The following is an 18,266-nucleotide window of genomic DNA, read 5'->3' as shown; positions in this document are numbered from 1 at the left end:
GGCCTAGGAGGTCAAGGGTGGTTTTCATCTTATGGAATTGTTTACAAATTGATACATAAAAAATCATAAGAAGTTTAAAGGATTGTAACATCTTAAGCTGGGCATGGTGGTGCATGGCTGCCCTAGCTAGTCTGGAGGCTGAGGTGGGAGGATGGCTTGAGCCCAGAGTTGGTGGCTGCAGTGAGCTATGCTGGTGTCACTGTAGTCCAGCCTGGGTGACAGAGTGAGACCCTGTTTCTAAAATTTGGAAAAAAAAAAAAAAAAACAAGAAGGTATGATCTTGGACCTTCACACTTGTATGGGCAGGAGATGGCTAAAAAACTACTCAGCTGCAGACTGGACCCCATTTTGTGGGAAATGAAGGGTAACTTCCATGTGGCTGCTGGAGGAAGCGTTGAGAGAGGAAGTGCTGAGACAGGAAGTGCCAGGGAAAAGCCGGATGGTTGTTTCTAACCTACCCTCAGAAACCAAGCCACATTGCTTTCCATGTCATTTTATTTACTGATGCAAAGACCCACCCGCATTCAAGGGAAGATAAACTATGCCCCTTGACAGGAAAGTGGCAAGATTCTGGAAGAGTTTAGGGAATCAAAGCTGTTTTTTCGCCATTTTTTGAAAACTTCAGTCTCTGATACTATTCTACTTATTAAGCTGATTGTAGATTCTTAAGATCAAATAGGCACTTTTGTATATTTCATGATATTTGATAGAAAAATAAATCCTTATGTAGAAAAAATGAGGTGCTCTTAGATCTCCACATCTCCTCCACAATTCCCTGTATCCAAGGGAGGGGAGTAAGCCCTTGAGAAGTTGTAAACACTAAATTGTCCTTACATGGATATGTAACAGAAAATTTAGTAAACTATATATGAAAAATGGGGCAGGAAGTTGGCGGGGGGACTGCAAAGTGTGAGGAGGGAAGTGTGTGAAAGCCCTAAAAGTCCTCACTTATGTGGAGAAGTCAACAAATAATGCCTAAAGTTGGAAAAAATCTAGAAATATTATAAGCATGTAATTTAGAAATATGGTAGTGAATAACCAAATAAGCTAAAAGGATTGGAAGTAGTTGTTGCTGGCAGTGGGCAATCAGTTCAGAAAATTGAACTATATGATTTCTTCAGTGAGGTACATATGTTCAATGTACTAAATTTAAGAGGGAAAATGATCAAAATGGATGAGCTAAATTGAAACTAAGATCATTGAAGAAAGAATTAAGACTTCTGGCAATGTTTGTTCACACGAACATGTCAGTATTATCCAACTGAATTCTGTATATCTCTTTAACTTTAGTTTGTTCTGTAATAACAATGTTGATATCAAGTTAATGACAAAAAAAAAAAATCGGAACAGGATACTATGAAAAAGAAGAGAGACCGGCCGGACACAGTGGCTCACGCCTGTAATCCCAACACTTTGGAAGTCCTGGCGGATCACGAGGTCAGGAGTTCGAGACCGGCCTGACCAACATGATGAAACCCTGTCTCTACTAAAAATACAAAAATTAGCTGGGCAGGGTGGAACGTGCCTGTAATCCTAGCTACTCGGGAGGCTAAGGGAGGAGAATTGCTTGAACCCAGGAGGCGGAGGTTGCAGTGAGCCAAGATTGCACCACTGCACTCTAGCCTGGGTGACAGCAAGATTCTGTCTCAAAAAAAAAAGATCAAAGAAAGAGTTCGTTCCTTCGTTCTTTCTCTCTCTCTTTCTTTCCTGTCTGTCTTTCTTTTCTTTCTTTCTTTCTCTTTCTCTTTCTTTCTTTCTCTCTCTCTCTCTCTCTCTCTTTCTGTGTTCTTTAAATAAAAAATCATGTGGAAAAAAATCTGTATCAGGATTGATGGACTGGACCCAGACAAGGAACAAATTAGTGAACTGGTCCATAAATACAAAGAAATGGTTCAGAATGTAAAGCATAAAGATCAAAATGGAAAATATGCAGGTAAAATTAAAAAGATACAGGGGATCAATCCAGAAGGGCCAATGTTCACCTAATACCCAGATTTCAGAAAGAAGTAACAGAAAATGTAGGGGAAAATTATTTAAAACAATTTCTACTGCTAAAAATGACACATCTCCAAATTCAAAGATGATGCTGAATTCCAAAAAACATCAGCTACAAAAGCCCTAGATAAATCTTCATGAAATTTTAGAACTTTAAAGACAAACAGAAAAATCTGAAAAACTTCAAAAGATTAAAAAATAGATTTTTAACAAATGAATTTGTATCAGATTGGCAGCAGGATTCTCATCAACTATGTTAGAGGTTTGGGGGTTTTGTTTGAGACAGGGTCTCACTCTGACACTCAGGCTGGAGTGCAGTGGCCACAATCATAGCTCACTGCAACCTCAAACTCCTGGGCTATAGCAGTCCTCCTGCCTCACCCTCCCAAGTGGCTGAGACTATAGGCATACACCAGCACACCCAGCTAAATGTTAGACATTAGAGGGCAATGGAGGAATGCTTTCAGAGTTCTGTGAGGAAACTATTTTGAACCTAGGGTTTTATGTCCAGGTAAAGGATCAATCAAAGGAAATGTTATCTCCTACATGCATTTTTGAAAAAAGTCTCAAAAATGTGCTCTACCAAAACAAGCAAACAAACAAAAAAACAAGCAACCCTAAATGAGAGAATTCTAAGAAAGAAAAATATGCAGGATCCAAGATAAAATAAGACTCATTTATTCAGAAACACAATGAAAAGAAATCCCAGAATGATCATCCATTCATGCATGAGGCCTAAAGACAACTGATCAAAATTAGAACAGGAAGTCAGAATGTTCTGTGAAAAATTTGCTCAAAAGGCATATGCCTCTATTGTTATTTAGAAGTAATTTATCAAACCTTTATTGAGTACTTATGATACACCAGGCACTGTGCTAAGTTTTTTATGTACCTTATTTAATGCCTACAGTGATCTCATGAGGTGGGTAATATTAACCCCATTTTACAAATGAGTAAACTAAGCTCAAGCAACTTGCTCAATATAGCTAATTAGTGATTGGTATGGTTTGGCTGTGTCCCCACCCAAATCTCATCTTGAATTGTAATCCTATAATCCCCACGTGTCATGGAAAGGATGCTTTAATTATGGGAGCAGTCACCCTCATGCTGTTCTCATGATAGTGGGTGAGTTCCCATGAGACCTGATGGTTTTATAAGGGGCTTTTCTCCCTTTTCCTCTGCACATCTCATTTCTGTCACCATGAGAAGAAGGATGTTTTTGCTTCCCCTTCTGCCTGATTGTAAGTTTCCTGAGGCCCCACCCCCAGGCATGCTGAACTGTGAGTCAATTAAACCTCTTTCCTTTATAAATTACCCTGTCTCAGGTATGCCTTTATTAGCAGTGTGAGAATGTACTCATACAGTGATAGAGTTGAGATTTAAGCAACCATAAACCCTGGAGTAGGGGTCCCCAGAAGAAAGGCTGATTGCAGGTCCAGGGTAGGAAATGTATAAGATGAGTTGGGAACATCTTGTCACACCAAAAATAAAATAATGATAATAAAACTATCAAAGATGACTAGGTTTTATCTCAGAAAGTCAGGAACCAACCTGAAGAGGTATCTACTACCCAAAGATAAAACAATTTGGTAATTGATTAGAATAATAACTGCAATGGGTTGAAACACATCAAACATTTAAATCTATAAGTACATATTGTACTTTAAAAATGCTAGAGACACCAGGTGCAGTGGCATGTGCCTGTAATCCCAGCTACTTGGGAGGCTAAGATGGGAGGATCATTTGAGCCCAGGAGCATATGACCAACCTGGGCAACATATTAAAACCCGGCTTCAGTTTGAAAAAAAAAAAAAAGCAAGGGATAACATAATCATAAAGAAAATACCTATAAAAGATACACAAAAGAAAATGAAGGAATGGCAAATTGCTACCAAAAAACCAATGAAACACAAAGGAAGCTAGCAAGAGAGGAAAGAGAGACATGAAATAACAGCAAAAAATACAGAAAACAATTAACAAAATGCCAGTAGTAAATCCTTCCCTGTCAGTAATTACTTTAAATGTACACGAATTAAACTCCCCAATCAAAAGACAGAGTAGGTGAACGGACCAAAAATAAATAAATAAATAAAAACCAAAAAACAAACAAACCAAAAACCCCACCAGGATCCAACTATATGCTCTCTGTAAGAGATTTACTTAGAGTAAATGTAAGGACACACATAGGTTGAAAGTGAAAAGACAGAAAAAGGATTTTTAACGCAAATAGTGACAAAAAAAGAGGAGTGGCCTCTTTTTTTCAAACAAAATAAACTTTTAGGTCAAAAACTGTCACAAGAGACAAAGTGATTACAAAATGATAAAAGAGTTAATCCACTAGGAAGATATAACAATTAAATATGCACCTAACATCAGAACACTCAAATATAGGAAGCAAACACTGACAGAATTAAGGAGAAACAGAAATAGTAACACAATAAAAGTAGTTTTCAAAACCCCACCTTCAATAATGGACATAGCAACCAGACAGAATATCAAAAAGGAAACAGAGGACTTGAACAATGCTGTAGAGTAATTTGACCTAACAGACATACAGATAACATTCCATCCAACAATGAGACAATTCACATTCTTGTCAAGCATACATGCAACATTGTCTGTGACAGATCACATATTAGGTCACAAAACAAGGTTTGATAAATTTTAAGATTGATATCATACCAAGTATCTTTTCTGACTACAGTGGAATAAAGCTAGAAATCAAAAGCAAAGGGCTGGGCACAGTGGCTCACGCCTGTAATCCCAGTACTTTGGGAGGCCAAGGTGGGCTGATCACGAGGTCAGCAGTTTGAGACCAGCCTGGCCAACATAGTAAAACCTCGTCTCTACTAAAAATACAAAAATTAGCCAGGTGTGGTGGTGTGTGCCCGTAGTTCCAGCTACTCGGGAGGCCGAGGCAGGAGAATCACTTGAACGCAGGAGGTGGAGGTTGCAGTGAGCCAAGATCGCACCACTGCACTCCAGCCTGGCAACAGAGTGAGACTCTGTCTCAAATCAAACAAACAAAAATTTTAAATAAAGAAAAAAACATCTGAACAGATTCATAACTAGTAAGGAGATTAAATCAGTAATCAGAAACCTCCCAACAAAGAAAAGCCAAGGAACAGATACTTCATAGGAGAATTCCAGCAAACGTTTGAATTAATTGAAAATTTAATACCAATCCTTCTCAAATTCTTCCAGAAAATTAAAGAGAAGATAACACTTGGCCGGGCACAGTGGCTCACATCTGTAATCCCAGCACTCTGGGAGGCTCAGGTGAAAAGATCACTTAAGCCCAGGAGTTTGAGACCAGCCTGGACAACATAGTGAGACTCCATCTCATTTGAAGAGAAAAAGAAAGAAAGAAAGAGTGAAGGTAACACTTTTTTTTTTTTTTCGAGATGGAGTTTCACTCTTGTTGCCCAGGCTGGAGTGCAATGGTGCGATCAGCTCACTGCAACCTCCACCTCCCAGGTACAAGCAATTCTCCTGCCTCAGTCTCCCGAGTAGCTAGGGTTACAGGCGCCCACCATCACACCTGGCTAAATTTTTGTATTTAGTAGAGACGGGGTTTCACCATGTTGGCCAGGCTGGTCTTGAACTCTTGACCTCGGGTGATCAACCTGCCTTGGCCTCCCAAAGTGCTGGGATTACAGGCAGGAGCCACTGCACCCGGCCAAGGTAACTCTTTTAAACTCTTTTTTTTTTTTTTTTTTTTTTTGAGACAGAGTTTCCCTCTGTCACCCAGATTGGAGTGTGATGGTGGAATCTCAGCTCACTGCAACCTCTGCCTCCCAGGCTCAAGCAGTTCCCATGTCTCAGCCTCCTGAGTAGCTGGGATTATAGGCACACAACACCAAGCCCAGCTAAGTTTTGTATCTGTATTTTTAGTATAGACAGGGTTTCGTCACATTGGCCAGGCTGGTCTTGAACTCCTGGACTCAAGTGATCCGCCCACCTCAGCCTCCTAAAGTGTTAGAATTAGAGGCGTGAGCCACCACAGCCAGACTAAACTCATTTTATGAGGCCAGCATTACACTGATACCAAAACCACAACAGATACAACAAGAAAACTATAGACCAATATCCCTGATGGATATTGATGTAAAAATCCTCGACGAAAATACTCACAAACTGAATTCAACAGCACATTAAAAGGATTATACGGCCAGGCATGGTAGCTTACTTCTGTAATCCAAGCACTTTGGGAGGTTGAGGTAGGCGGACCACCTGAGGTCAGGAGTTCAAGACCAGCCTGGCCAACATGGCAAAACCCTGTCTCTACTAAAAATACAAAACTTAGTCAAATGTAGTAGCAGGCACCTGTAGTCCCAGCTACCTGGGAGGCTGAGGCAGGAGAATCACTTGAATCCAGGAGACAGAGGTTGCAATAAGCTGAGATCGTGCCACTACACTCCAGCCTGGGCAACAGAGTAAGACTCTGTCTCAAAAAAAAAAAAAAATGGATTATACACCATGGCCAAGTGGGACTTGACTTACTCCTTGAAAGCAAGGATGGTTCAACATATAAATATCAATCAGTGTAATGTACTTCAAATGGTTTGCAACTGATCATGACTTGACTTACAATTTTTTTGTTTTATGATGGGTTTACTGGTGTTTACAATGCATTTTTTGTGTGTGTTTTTTTGTTTTGTTTTTCAGACAGGGTCTTACTCTGTCACCCAGGCTGGAATGCAGTGGCATGACCTTGGCTCACTGCAACCTTTGCTTCCCAGGTTCAAGCAATTCTCCAGCCTCAGCCTCACAGGTGCATGCTACCATGCCGATCTATTTTTTTTTTTTTTAATTTTTTGTAGAGATAGGGTTTCACTATGTTGCGCAGGCTGGTCTGGAACTTCTACGCTCAAAGCGATCTGCCTGACTCAGCCTCCCAAAGTGCTGGGATTACAGGTGTGAGCCACCCCACACATGGCCTCGGTGCATTTTTCATTTAGATTTTTATTTACAATGGGCATGTCAGAATGTAACACCATTGTAAGTTGAGAGGCACATTAACAGAAGGAAAAACAGAAACCATATTATCATTTTAATTGGTATAGAAAAAGCACTTGGCAAAAACACTCAACAAACTATGAATGAAAGGAAATTATCTCAACCTAATAAAGGCCATGTTTGAAAAGGCCACAGCTAACTTCATATTCAATAGTGAAGAACTGAAAGCTTTTCTTCTAAGATCAGGAACAAGGCAAGTGTGTACATTCTTGCTATTTCTATTCAACATATTACTAAAAACCCTTGCCAGAGCAATTAGGCAAAACATAAATAAATAAAAGCTGAAAATTGGAAAAGAAGGGCCAGGTATGGTGGCTCATGCCTATAATCCTAACACTTTGGGAGGTTGAGATGGGAAGATTGCTTGCTTGAGGCCAGAATTTCAAGATTAATCTGGGCAACACAGCAAGACCCTATCTCTACAAAAAACTTTTTAAAAAATTAGCCAGGCATGATGTTGCATGCTTGTAGTCCCAGCTGTTCATGAGGCTAAGGCAGGGGGATCACTTGAGCCCCGGCTTAGGTGACAGAGTGAAACCTTGCCTTAAAAAAAAAAAAAAAAAGTAAAATTATCTCCATTAACAAATGACATGGTCTTATATGTGGAAAACCCTAAGGATTCCACCAAAAATTGGTTAGAACTAATAAATGAATTCAACAGAGTTGCAAGGTACAAAATCAACACACGAAAATCAGTTGCCTTCTAAACACTAACAGTGAACAACTCAAAAAGGAAATTAAGAAAACAATCACATTTAAAATAGCATCAAAAAGAATAAAATATTTAGGAATAACTTAATCAAGTAGGCAAAAGACTTATATATATACCGAAAACTACAAAAGTGCTGAAAGAAATTAGATGCAAATAAATGGAAAGACATTCATGTTTGTGGATTGGAAGACTTAATATTGTTAAAATTAAAATCCCATACTACCCAAAGTAAGTTACAGATTCATTGCAATACCTATCAAAATCCCAGTGCCATTTTTCTTTGCAGATTTTTAAAAAGTCATAAAATTCATATGGAATCTCAAAAGACCCTGAATAGACAAAACAATCTTAAGAAAAATAAAGCCGGAGGTCTTCCACTTCCTGACTTCAAAACATTGTGCAAAGATGCAGTAATCAAAACAGAGTGGTATTGGCATACGAACAGGCATATAGACCAATGGAATAGAATAGAGAACCCACTTTCTGACTTCAAAACATTGTGCAAAGATGCAGTAATCAAAACAGAGTGGTATTGGCATAAGAACAGACATATAGACCAATGGAACAGAATAGAGAACCTAGATATAAACTCTTAAGTATTTGGTCAAGTGATCTTTGACAAGGGTACCAAGGCTACATAGTGGGGAGAGAATAGTGTTGGGAAAACTGGATATCCACAAGCAAAAGAATGAAGTTCAACCTTTACCCTACACTATATACCAAAATTAACTCAAAATGGACTAAAGACCTAAATGTAAGACCTGAAACTATAAAACTCCTAGAAGAAAACAGGGGGGAAGCTTCATGACATTGGATTTAGCAGTGATTTCTCAGATACGATAACAAAAGCACAAAGTAAAAATAGACAACTGGGGCTACAATCAAACTTATAAACTTCTGTATAGCAAAGGACACAATCAACAGAATGAAAAGATGACCTAGGGAACGGGAGAAAATATCCACGATACATAAAGAATGCCTACAACTCAACAACAAAAAAACAAATAACCCGATTCAAAAATGGGCAAAGGACTTGAACAAACATTTCTCCAAAGAAGATATACAAATGGCCAACAAGCATATGAAAACATGGTTAACATCAATAATCAGGTAAATGCAAATCAAAACCACAATGAGGTATCACCTCATCACCCATTAGGATGGCCACTGTGAAAAACAAATGAACACAGGCTGGGCGCGGTGGTTCACGCCTGTAATCCCAGCACTTTGGGAGGCCGAGGCAGGTGGATCACCTGAGGTCAGGAGTTCGAGATCAGCTTGGCCAACATGGTGAAACCTCGTCTCTACTAAAATTACAAAAATTAGCTGGGGGTGGTGGCGGACACCTGTAATCCCAGCTACTCGGGAGGCTGAGGCAGGAGAATCGCTTGAACTAAAAAACTCGGGAGGCGGAGGTTGCAGTGAGCTGAGATCACACCACTGCACTCCAGCCTGGGCCACAGAGTTAGACTCTGTCTCAGAACAAACAAACAAACATACAAACAAACACAGAAAATATCTAGTGTTGGTGAGGAGGTGGAGAAGTTGGAACCTTTGTGCATTGTTGTCAGTAATGTGAAATGGTGCTGCTGCCATGGAAAACAGTATGGGGATTCCTACAAGAATAAAAAATAAACTTTCCATATGAGCTAGCAATCCACTTCTGGGTGTATATCCAAAAGAACTGAAAACAGGATCTTAAAGATATCTGCACACTTGTGTTCACTGCAGCATTATTCACAATAGCCAAGAGGCAGAATCAACAGAAATGTTTATGGACAGATAACTGGGTGGCATATATATATACAGTGGAATATTATTCAACATTTATAAAAAGAAGAAAATCCTGTCATATAGTACAATATGGATGAGCCTTGTGGATATCATGCTGAGTGAAACAAGCCAGGTCCTAAAAGACAAACACCTCATGATTCTACTTATATCAAGTATCTAAATTAAACTCTTAGAAACAGAAGTAGAATGGTGGTTGGCAGGGGATGGAGAAGAGGAAAAAGTTGTTCCATGGATACCAAGTTTCTGTTTTGCAAGAAGAGTAAGTTCTAGAGATCTGTTGTGCAATAATGTGCATGTAGTTAACACTACAGTACACTTAAAAATGGTTAAAATGGTAAATTTTATATTTTGTGTTTTTAACCACCACTACCCAAAAAAAAAAAAAAAAAAAAGCTAAGTAAATAAATTGTTACTTTGAAAACATACATAAGGGAAAGAATTGGCTGGGTGTCGTGGCTTACACCTGTAATCCCAGCACTTTGAGAGGCTGAGGCAGGAGGATCAATTGAGGCCAGAGTTCAAGACCAACCTGGGCAACATAGCAAGACATCTATCTCTGAAAAACAACAACAACAAAATTAGCCAGGGGTGGTGTTACATACTTAAATGGGAGGATTGCTCGAGCACAGGACTTTGAGGCTGCAGTGAGCTATGATCACACCGCTGTATTTCAGCCTGGGTGACAGAGTGAAAGCCTGTCTCTAAAATTTAAAAAAAAAGTAAGAGAATCAAGCACCTATACTGCCTTTCCTATATTAATTGTATCTCAGGAACCAAATAGTTGAAGGGAGGTTTATCTTTGTAGAACTGTGGTTAACAAATGAAGTAACATTGAAATTATTTAGGCTCAATCGATGGTCCCATCTCAGCCTCAGCCTACCGAGTAGCTGGGACTACGGGCACGCGCCACCACATCCAGCTAATTTTTCTTTTTTTTTCTTTTTTCTTTTTGGTAGAGACAGAGTTCTCACTGTGTTGGCGAGGCTGGTCTCGAACTCCTGGGCTCAAGCGATCCTCCCAACCCGACCTCCCAAAGTGCTGGGATTACACGAGTGAGCCATCGCGCCCACCAAAGCCAATTATTTTTAGATAAGGAAACTGAAATTCCCAAAGGAGGAATTCCCGTGTGGGGAAACCTCGTCTACGTGAGCTTTCCAGCATATGCCGGCCTTCTAGATTTAACCTCTGAAAACTCTAAAGTTTAAGGTACCTTTGCTTCCAGCGGAAACCAATTCTGCCTACTTGGGAAGCCAGAACAAGACCGTGTAGGAAAGCCCTAGCTCTGCGCAGGCGCAGAGCCACCGCGTCTGGCGTTCGCGTGGGAACCTTCTGGGCTTGGGCTTCCTGCGGCTGAGTGGCGGCTTCCATCCGGTAGGTTTTGCTTGGCGCACCCGGGAGGCGGGGCCTGCGGGGCAAGATGGAGTTGGTGCAGGTCTTAAAACGCGGGCTGCAGGAGTTCACCGGCCACGGCGGTCTCCGAGGCTATCTACGGGCTCTTTTCAGGTAGGCGGCCAGAGCCATGCTTTTGGCCTCTGGGGCTATACTTTCGCTGGCTGATTTATTGGAAGGGGGCCCACGCTCGGGTCACTTTGGAGAATCCACAGCTCTTGTCAAGGACAAGCGCCCCAATCTCTGCCTTGCCACCCCCAGGCTGGTCTCTGTTGCGTATCTCCCCGAGACAAGACCGAAGCTCTCTGTAGAGTCAGAGCTGTGACACGGAGGCAAGGGCATCTGGGCTGCACTCTTTTCCCACGCCCTGGAGAGTAATGAGCATTACAAGACATTAACTCAGTGACCTTGGTAAAGTTTTTTTTAATCCTTGCACTGCCGTACCCTCATGTAAGGCGTTGAAGGTAATAATAATGGTCGTCCTGACATTCACTGATCCCAGGAGCAGCATAGTTACGCGGAAACCTAAATGAAGACCCAGAGTGGAATGAAAGAGCCTGGAGACCTTCGTATCATTGTAAGATGAAATACTTTGGCTTTTTGATTTCCTGAAGGTTTTACTAACTCCAGTGCCTCCTGGCTGAGGGATAGTAGATACAAGTAGTCCTGTAATCTGAAGGGACTACATTTATATTTTTAGTGTAATTTGGGCACATCAGTTGTCAATTCATCTTTTCCCATCCCCAGCACTTCTTCGTTTTGCTAGTTGATGCAGCAGCCCTTGTGTCTGAAAGTTGTTACTCTCACTTTATTTCCGTTTATGTTTTGAACTAAGAATCATTCTAAAATGTCTGTTTTCTTTTGGGTATTCACAGGACAAATGATGTGAAGGTTGGTACATTAGTGGGGGAAGACAAATATGGAAACAAATACTACGAAGACAACAAGCAATTTTTTGGTGAGTGCAGTATTTTTTAGTATGAATAATTGGATTGGGATTGGCATTTGATTTGAGTCTGTTTTCCATATTTTGCAAGGAGCTTTTACAAAACACTTGGAAAAGGATGAAAAACTCAATAGAAAATGAAAAAAGATAATTTACAGAAAAAAGAAAAGTAAATAGCCAATGAAGGTATGGAAAAATGTTCATTCTCACTTGCAACAACAGAAATGCAAGTTTAAAAACAGTGTTACATATTTTTCACCTATCACATTTTGAAGTGTTTTTCTTTTCTTTTTTTTTTTCTTTTTTTTTTGAGACAGAGTCTCGCTCTGTTGGCCAGGCTGGAGTGCAGTGGCGCGATTTCGGTTCACTGCAACCTCCGTCTCCTGGGTTCCAGCAATTCTCCTGCCTCAGCCTCCCTGAGTAGCTGGGACCACAGGCGCACGCCACCATGGCAGGCTAATTTTTGTATTTTTTAGTAGAGATGGGGTTTCACCATATTGGCCAGGCTAGTCTTGAACTCCTGACCTCGTGATCCACCCACCTTGGCCCCCACAAAGTGCTGGGATTACAGGTGTGAGCCACTGTGCCCAGCCTTGAGTATTCAATCTGATAAATCCCAGTGTGGGCAAAGCCATAGAAATATATAGGTTAATGCAGTCTTTTTGGAGGGATAATTTGGTAACATTTATAAAAATTTACATTGCACACATCCTTTGTCTCAGCACTTCCACTTTTAACTACTAATTCCGCTGGGCGTGGTGGCTCACGCCTGTAATCCCAGCACTTTGGGAGACCGAGGCGGGCGGATCATGAGGTCAGGAGATCGAGACCATCCTGCCCAACATGGTAAAACCCAGTCGCTAGTAAAAATAAAAAATTAGCTGGACGTGGTGGCGTGTGCCTGTAATCCCAGCTACTTGGGAGGCTGAAGCAGGAGAATTGCTTGAACCGGGGAGTCGGAGGTTGCAGTGAGCCGAGATCCCACCACTCTACTCCAGTCTGGTGACAGTGAGACTCTATCTCAGAAAAAAAAAAAAAAAAAATTCTGCAAATATTCTTGCAAACCAAACACGCATCACAGCATTGTTTTATTTTTTATTATTATTATTATTATTATTATTTTTTGAGACGGAGTCTGGCTCTGTTGCCCAGGCTGGAGTGCAGTGGCTGGATCTCAGCTCACTGCAAGCTCCGCCTCCCGGGTTCACGCCATTCTCCTGCCTCAGCCTCCCGAGTAGCTGGGAGTACAGGCGCCCGCCACCTCACCCGGCTAATTTTTTTTTGTATTTTCCTAGAGACGGGGTTTCACCGTGTTAGCCAAGATGGTCTCGATCTCCTGAGCTCGTGATCCGCCCGTCTCAGCCTCCCAAAGTGCTGGGATTACAGGCTTGAGCCAACGCGCCCGGCCGCATTGTTTTATTATAGTTTTAAATTTTATTTATTTATTTATTTTTGGTGTCTCGCTCTGTCACCCAGGCTAGAGTGCAGTGACTCGATCATGGCTCACAACAGTCTCAACTTTCTGGGCTCAACCTGTCCTCCTATCTCAGCCACCCAGGTAGCTGGGATTACAGGCATGTGTCACCATGCCTGGCTAATTGTTTAAAAAAAATTTTTTTTGGAGAGACTGGGTCTTGCTCTGTTTCTTAGGCTAGTCTTGAATTCCTAGGCTAAGGTGAGCCTCCCACCTCAGCCTCCCAAAGTGCTGGAATTACAGGTGTGAGTCACTGTGCCCGGCCGCAGCATTTTTGTTTGTTTTTGTTGTTGTTGTTTTGAGACAGGGTCTCACTCTGTTGCCTAAGCTGGAGGCAGTGGTGTGATCTTGGCTCCTTGCAGCCATGACCTCCTGGGCTCCAGGCTTCCTCCTGCCTCAGCCTCCTGTGTAGCTGGGACCACAGTCATGCACCACCACACCTTGTTAATTTTTTAATTTTTTTAAGAGACGGAGTCTCACTTTGTTCCCCAGGCTAGTCTTGAACTCCTGGGCTTAAGCCATCCTCCTGTCTCAGCCTCCCAAAGTGCTGGGATCACGAGCATGAGCCACCATGCTAGTAAATTTTAAAAGCAACATTAGTGTGCGTAAGTTGGATACTGGTGAATTAAACATTTTTTTAGAATACTTTGTTGTTAAGAATGATATAAACCTATAAATTTAATATAGAGAGATGTCAAAGATGTGTAATATAAAAAAATTCCGGTTGCAGAACAATGTTTGGTATCCTCAAAAGGAGAAAATACATGCTTTTTGTGTGCATGTTAAATTTTGGAAGGAAACTCAATAAACTCATAGAATCAGATGGTAGAGATTCAACATTCTGCCCCTCCACTTTATAACTTTGTAACCCGGTTAACTTAATTAACTTCCCTAACCCTCAGTTTTCTCATCTGTAAAGTAGAATAATAATAATAAGTGCCTCATAAAGCTGTATTAAAAGATGAAAAGTGAATGGGAGGAACTTACCGTGATATAGGGTTTCTCAGCCTCAGCAGTGTTAACACTATGGGGCAGATAATTCTTTCTTTTCATTTTTTGTTTTTTTATTTCAATAGTTTTTGGGGTACAGGTGGTTTTTGGTTGCATGGATAAGTTTTGTTTGTTTGTTTTTTGAGATGGAGTCTCACTCTGTCGTCTAGGCTGGAGTGCAGTGGCGTGATCTCGGCTCACTGCAAGCTCCGCCTCCCGAATTCATGCCATTCTCCTGCCTCAGCCTCCCAGTAGCTGGGACTACAGGAGCCCGCCGCCACGCCCAGCTAATTTTTTTTGTATTTTTAGTAGAGACGGAGTTTCACTGTGTTAGCCAGGATGGTCTTGATCTCCTGACCTCGTGATCTGCCCGCCTCGGCCTCCTAGAGTGCTGGGATTACAGGTGTGAGCCACTGTGCCTGGCCTACATGGATAAGTTTTTTAGTGGTGAGTTCTGAGATTTTGGTATACCTGTCACCCGAGCAGTGTTACACTGTATCCAGTATGTAGTCTTTTATCCCCTTGAGTCCCCAAAGTCCTTTATATCATTCTTATACCTTGGCATCCTCATAGCTTAGTTCCCACTTATAAGTGAGAACGTACGATATTTGGTTTTCCATTCCTGAGTTACTTCACTTAGAATAATGCCCTCCAGCTCCATCCAAGTTGCTGCAAAAGCCATTATTGCTTTCTGTTTTATGGCTGAATAGTACTCCATGGTGTATATATACCACATTTGCTTTGTCCACTCATTCATTGGTGGGCATTTAGGTTGGTTCCTTATTTTTGCAATTGCAAATTGTGCTGCTATACACATGTGTATGCACGTGTCTTTTTCATGTAATGACTTATTTTTCTTTGGGTAGATACCCAGTAGTGGGATTGCTGGATCGAATGGTAGTTCTGCCTTCAGTTCTTTAAGGAATCTCCTTACTGTTTTCCATAGTGGTTGTACTAGTTTACATTCCCAACAGCAGTGTAAAAGTGTTCCCTTTTCACCACATCCACACTACCATCTATTATTTTTTGAATTTTTAATTATGGCCATTCTTGCAGGAGTAAAGTGCTATCTCATTGTGGTTTTAATTTGCATTTTCCTGATAATTAGTGATGTTGAGCATTTTTTTCATAGGTTTATTAGCTGTTTGTATGTCTTCTTTTGAGAATTGTCTATTCATGTCCTTTGTCCACTTTCTGATGGTATTGTTTTTTTCTTACTGATTTGTGTGAGTTCCTTGTAGATTCTGGACATTAGTCCTTTGTCTAATGCGTAGTATGCAAATATTTTCTCCCACTTTGTGGTTGTCTGTTTACTCTGCTGATTATTTCTTTTGCTGTACAGAAGCTTTTTAGTTTAATTAGGTACCATTTATTTTTGTTTTTGTTGCATTTGGGTTCTTAGTTATGACTTCCTTGCCTAAACCAGCGTCTGAAAGAGTTTTTCTGAAGTGATATTCTAGAATTTTTATGTTTTCAGGTCTTAGATTTAACTCTTTGATCCATCTTGAGTTGATTTTTGTATAAGGTGAGAGATGAGGATCCACTTCCATTTTTCTACATGTGGCTTGCTAGTTTTTTCAACACCATTTGTTGAATAGGGTGTCTTTTCCCCACTTTATGTTTTTGTTTGCTTTGTTGAAGATCAGTTGGCTGTGAGTATTTGGCTTTATTTCTGAGTTCTCTGTTCTGTTCCATTGGCCTATTTTATACCAGTAGCATACTGTTTTCGTAACTGTAGCCTCATAGTATAATTTGAAGTCGGGTAATGTGGAGTCTCGAGATTTGTTCTTTTTGCTTAGTATTGCTTTGGCTATGTGGCCTCATTTTTGGTTCCATATGAATTTTAAAATTGTTTTTTCTAGTTCTGTGAAGAACGATGATGGTATTTTGATGGGAATTACATTGAATCTGTAGATGGCTTTGGGCCATGTGGTCATTTTCACAATATTGATTATGCCCATCCATGAGCATGGGGTATGTTTCCATTTATTTGTGTCATCTATGATTTCTTTCAGCAGTGTTTTTTAGTTTTCCTTGTAGAGATCTTTCACCTCCATGGTTAAGTATATTCCTAAGTATTTTATTTTATTTTTTGCAGCTGTTGTAAAAGGGATGGAGTTCTTGATTTGATTCTCAGCATGGTTGTTGTTGGTGTATAGCTGTGCTACTGATTTGTGTACATTGATTTAGTATCCTGAAACTTTGCTGAATTTATTTATCAGGTCTAGGAGCTTTCTGCATGAGTCTTTAGGCTTTTCTAAGTATATGATCATATCATCAACAAACAGCGACAGTTTGACTTCCTCTTTTTAAATTTGGATGCACTTTATTTCTTTCCCTTATGCAGTTGCTCTGGCTATGACTTCCAGTACTACGTTGAATAGAAGTGCTGAACGTGGGCATCCTTGTCTTGTTCCAGTTCTCAGGGCGAATGCTTTCAGCCTTTCCCCATTCAGTATGACATTTGCTGTGGGTTTGTCATATGTGGCTTTTATTACTTTGAGGTATGTCCCTTCTGTGCCAATTTGGTTGAGGGGTTTTATCATAGAGGAATGCTGGATTTTATCGAATACTTTTTCTGCATCTGGTGAGATGATCATACAATTTTTATTTTTAATTCTATTTATGTGGTATATCACATTTATTGACTTGGGTATGGTAAACCATCCCTGCATCCCTAGTATTAAACTCACTTGATCATGATGTATGATTATCTTTTTGGTATGCTGTTGGATTTGGTTAGCTAATATTTTGTTGAGGATTTGTGTATCTACGTTCATCAGGGATATTGGTTTGTAGTTTTCCTTTTTTGGGACAGATAATTCTTTGTTGTGAGGGGCTGTCCTGTGCATCATAGAATGACCAGCAGCAGCGGCCCTGACTGACAACCAAAAATGTCCCAGGCATTGCCAAATGTCCCCTTGGGGGCAAAATTTCCAACTCTTAAGAACCACTGGCCTAATGCTTGGCACATAATAAGTGCTCAGTCAATATTAGCACTGTGACTGCTACTATTTTTTTTACAGTTTGAATATCCCTTACCTGAAATGCTTGGGACCACAAATATTTCAGATTTTAGATTTTTTGGATTTTGGAATATTTGCATTATATGTCCCAGTTTAGCATCCCTAATCTGAAATCTGAAATGCTCTAATGAGCATTTCTTTTGAGTGTCATGCCAGCACACAAAAAAAAAGTTTCCAATCTTGGAGCTTTTGGAATTAGAGACACCCAACCTGTACCTTCTTGAATTGTTGAATTTTCTCCCATGTGCATTTTTTACTTTTATAATAATAAAAAAATACTCTCTTGATTGAGATGAAAAGTATCAAAGAGGAAAAAGCAATTAGTCTTCATCCAGGGGAACAATGTATAATGTGAAATATAATTACCTAGCATTTATTGAGTGATTACCATGTGCTAGGTGCTGTGCTAAACAAAAACATACATTATCTACTTTAATCTTCAACATCTCCTTGAGATAGGCACTTTTGTGCTCCCTATGCCCCCATTTTACAGATGAAGAAGGTAAGTCATTGAGCAGTTAGGAATATTTCTCAGGAATGTGTAAACCATGTGTGGTTGCTTTGGATGCATGTTGGTCTATAAGAAGTAAACATCTGATGTACTCTGTTATTTATGTGTGTGCGTGTGTGTGTGTGTGTGATGAGGTCTCACTATTTTACTTGAGCTGGTCTTGAACTCTTGAGCTCAAGCAATCCTCCCGCCTTAGCCTCCTGAGGAGCTGGAATTATAGGCACATACTGTCACACCTAGTTATGATGTTTTTAATACTCACGTAAATCACAGAATTTTAGACCTAGAATAGATTTTAAGAGATTGTCTAAACACTGTTGTTTTATAGATGAAGAAACAGTCACAAGGAACTGTCTTAATCAAAGAGACTTAAGTAATTAATGGCAGAACCTGGGGTAATTATTCTTTCT

At 40.3% G+C, this 18,266-nt stretch overlaps 1 protein-coding gene and 1 long non-coding RNA gene across 3 annotated transcripts in view; one reads left to right on the top strand and one right to left on the bottom strand.

Annotated features, from left to right (window-relative positions):
• LOC144332980 (uncharacterized) overlaps nt 1-10,789 on the bottom strand; it is a 58,206-nt gene extending 47,417 nt beyond the window's left edge. For both annotated transcript variants that reach the window (XR_013401269.1, XR_013401270.1), the window contains exon 1: nt 10,731-10,789. This is a non-coding gene — a long non-coding RNA (uncharacterized LOC144332980). The remainder of the gene's footprint in view (nt 1-10,730) is intronic.
• A 121-nt stretch (nt 10,790-10,910) lies between these two features.
• NDUFA12 (NADH:ubiquinone oxidoreductase subunit A12) overlaps nt 10,911-18,266 on the top strand; it is a 42,930-nt gene continuing 35,574 nt past the window's right edge. The window contains exons 1-2 of the mRNA NM_001194335.1: nt 10,911-11,023; nt 11,785-11,867. Of these exons, the coding sequence (NP_001181264.1) occupies nt 10,938-11,023; nt 11,785-11,867 (169 nt within the window). The 5' untranslated portion in view covers nt 10,911-10,937. The remainder of the gene's footprint in view (nt 11,024-11,784; nt 11,868-18,266) is intronic.

The sequence above is a fragment of the Macaca mulatta genome, chromosome 11 (genome assembly GCF_049350105.2).
Source record: "Macaca mulatta isolate MMU2019108-1 chromosome 11, T2T-MMU8v2.0, whole genome shotgun sequence".
In the NCBI taxonomy this organism is placed as follows: domain Eukaryota; kingdom Metazoa; phylum Chordata; class Mammalia; order Primates; family Cercopithecidae; genus Macaca; species Macaca mulatta.
This window is presented reverse-complemented; position numbering and strand designations above follow the sequence as displayed.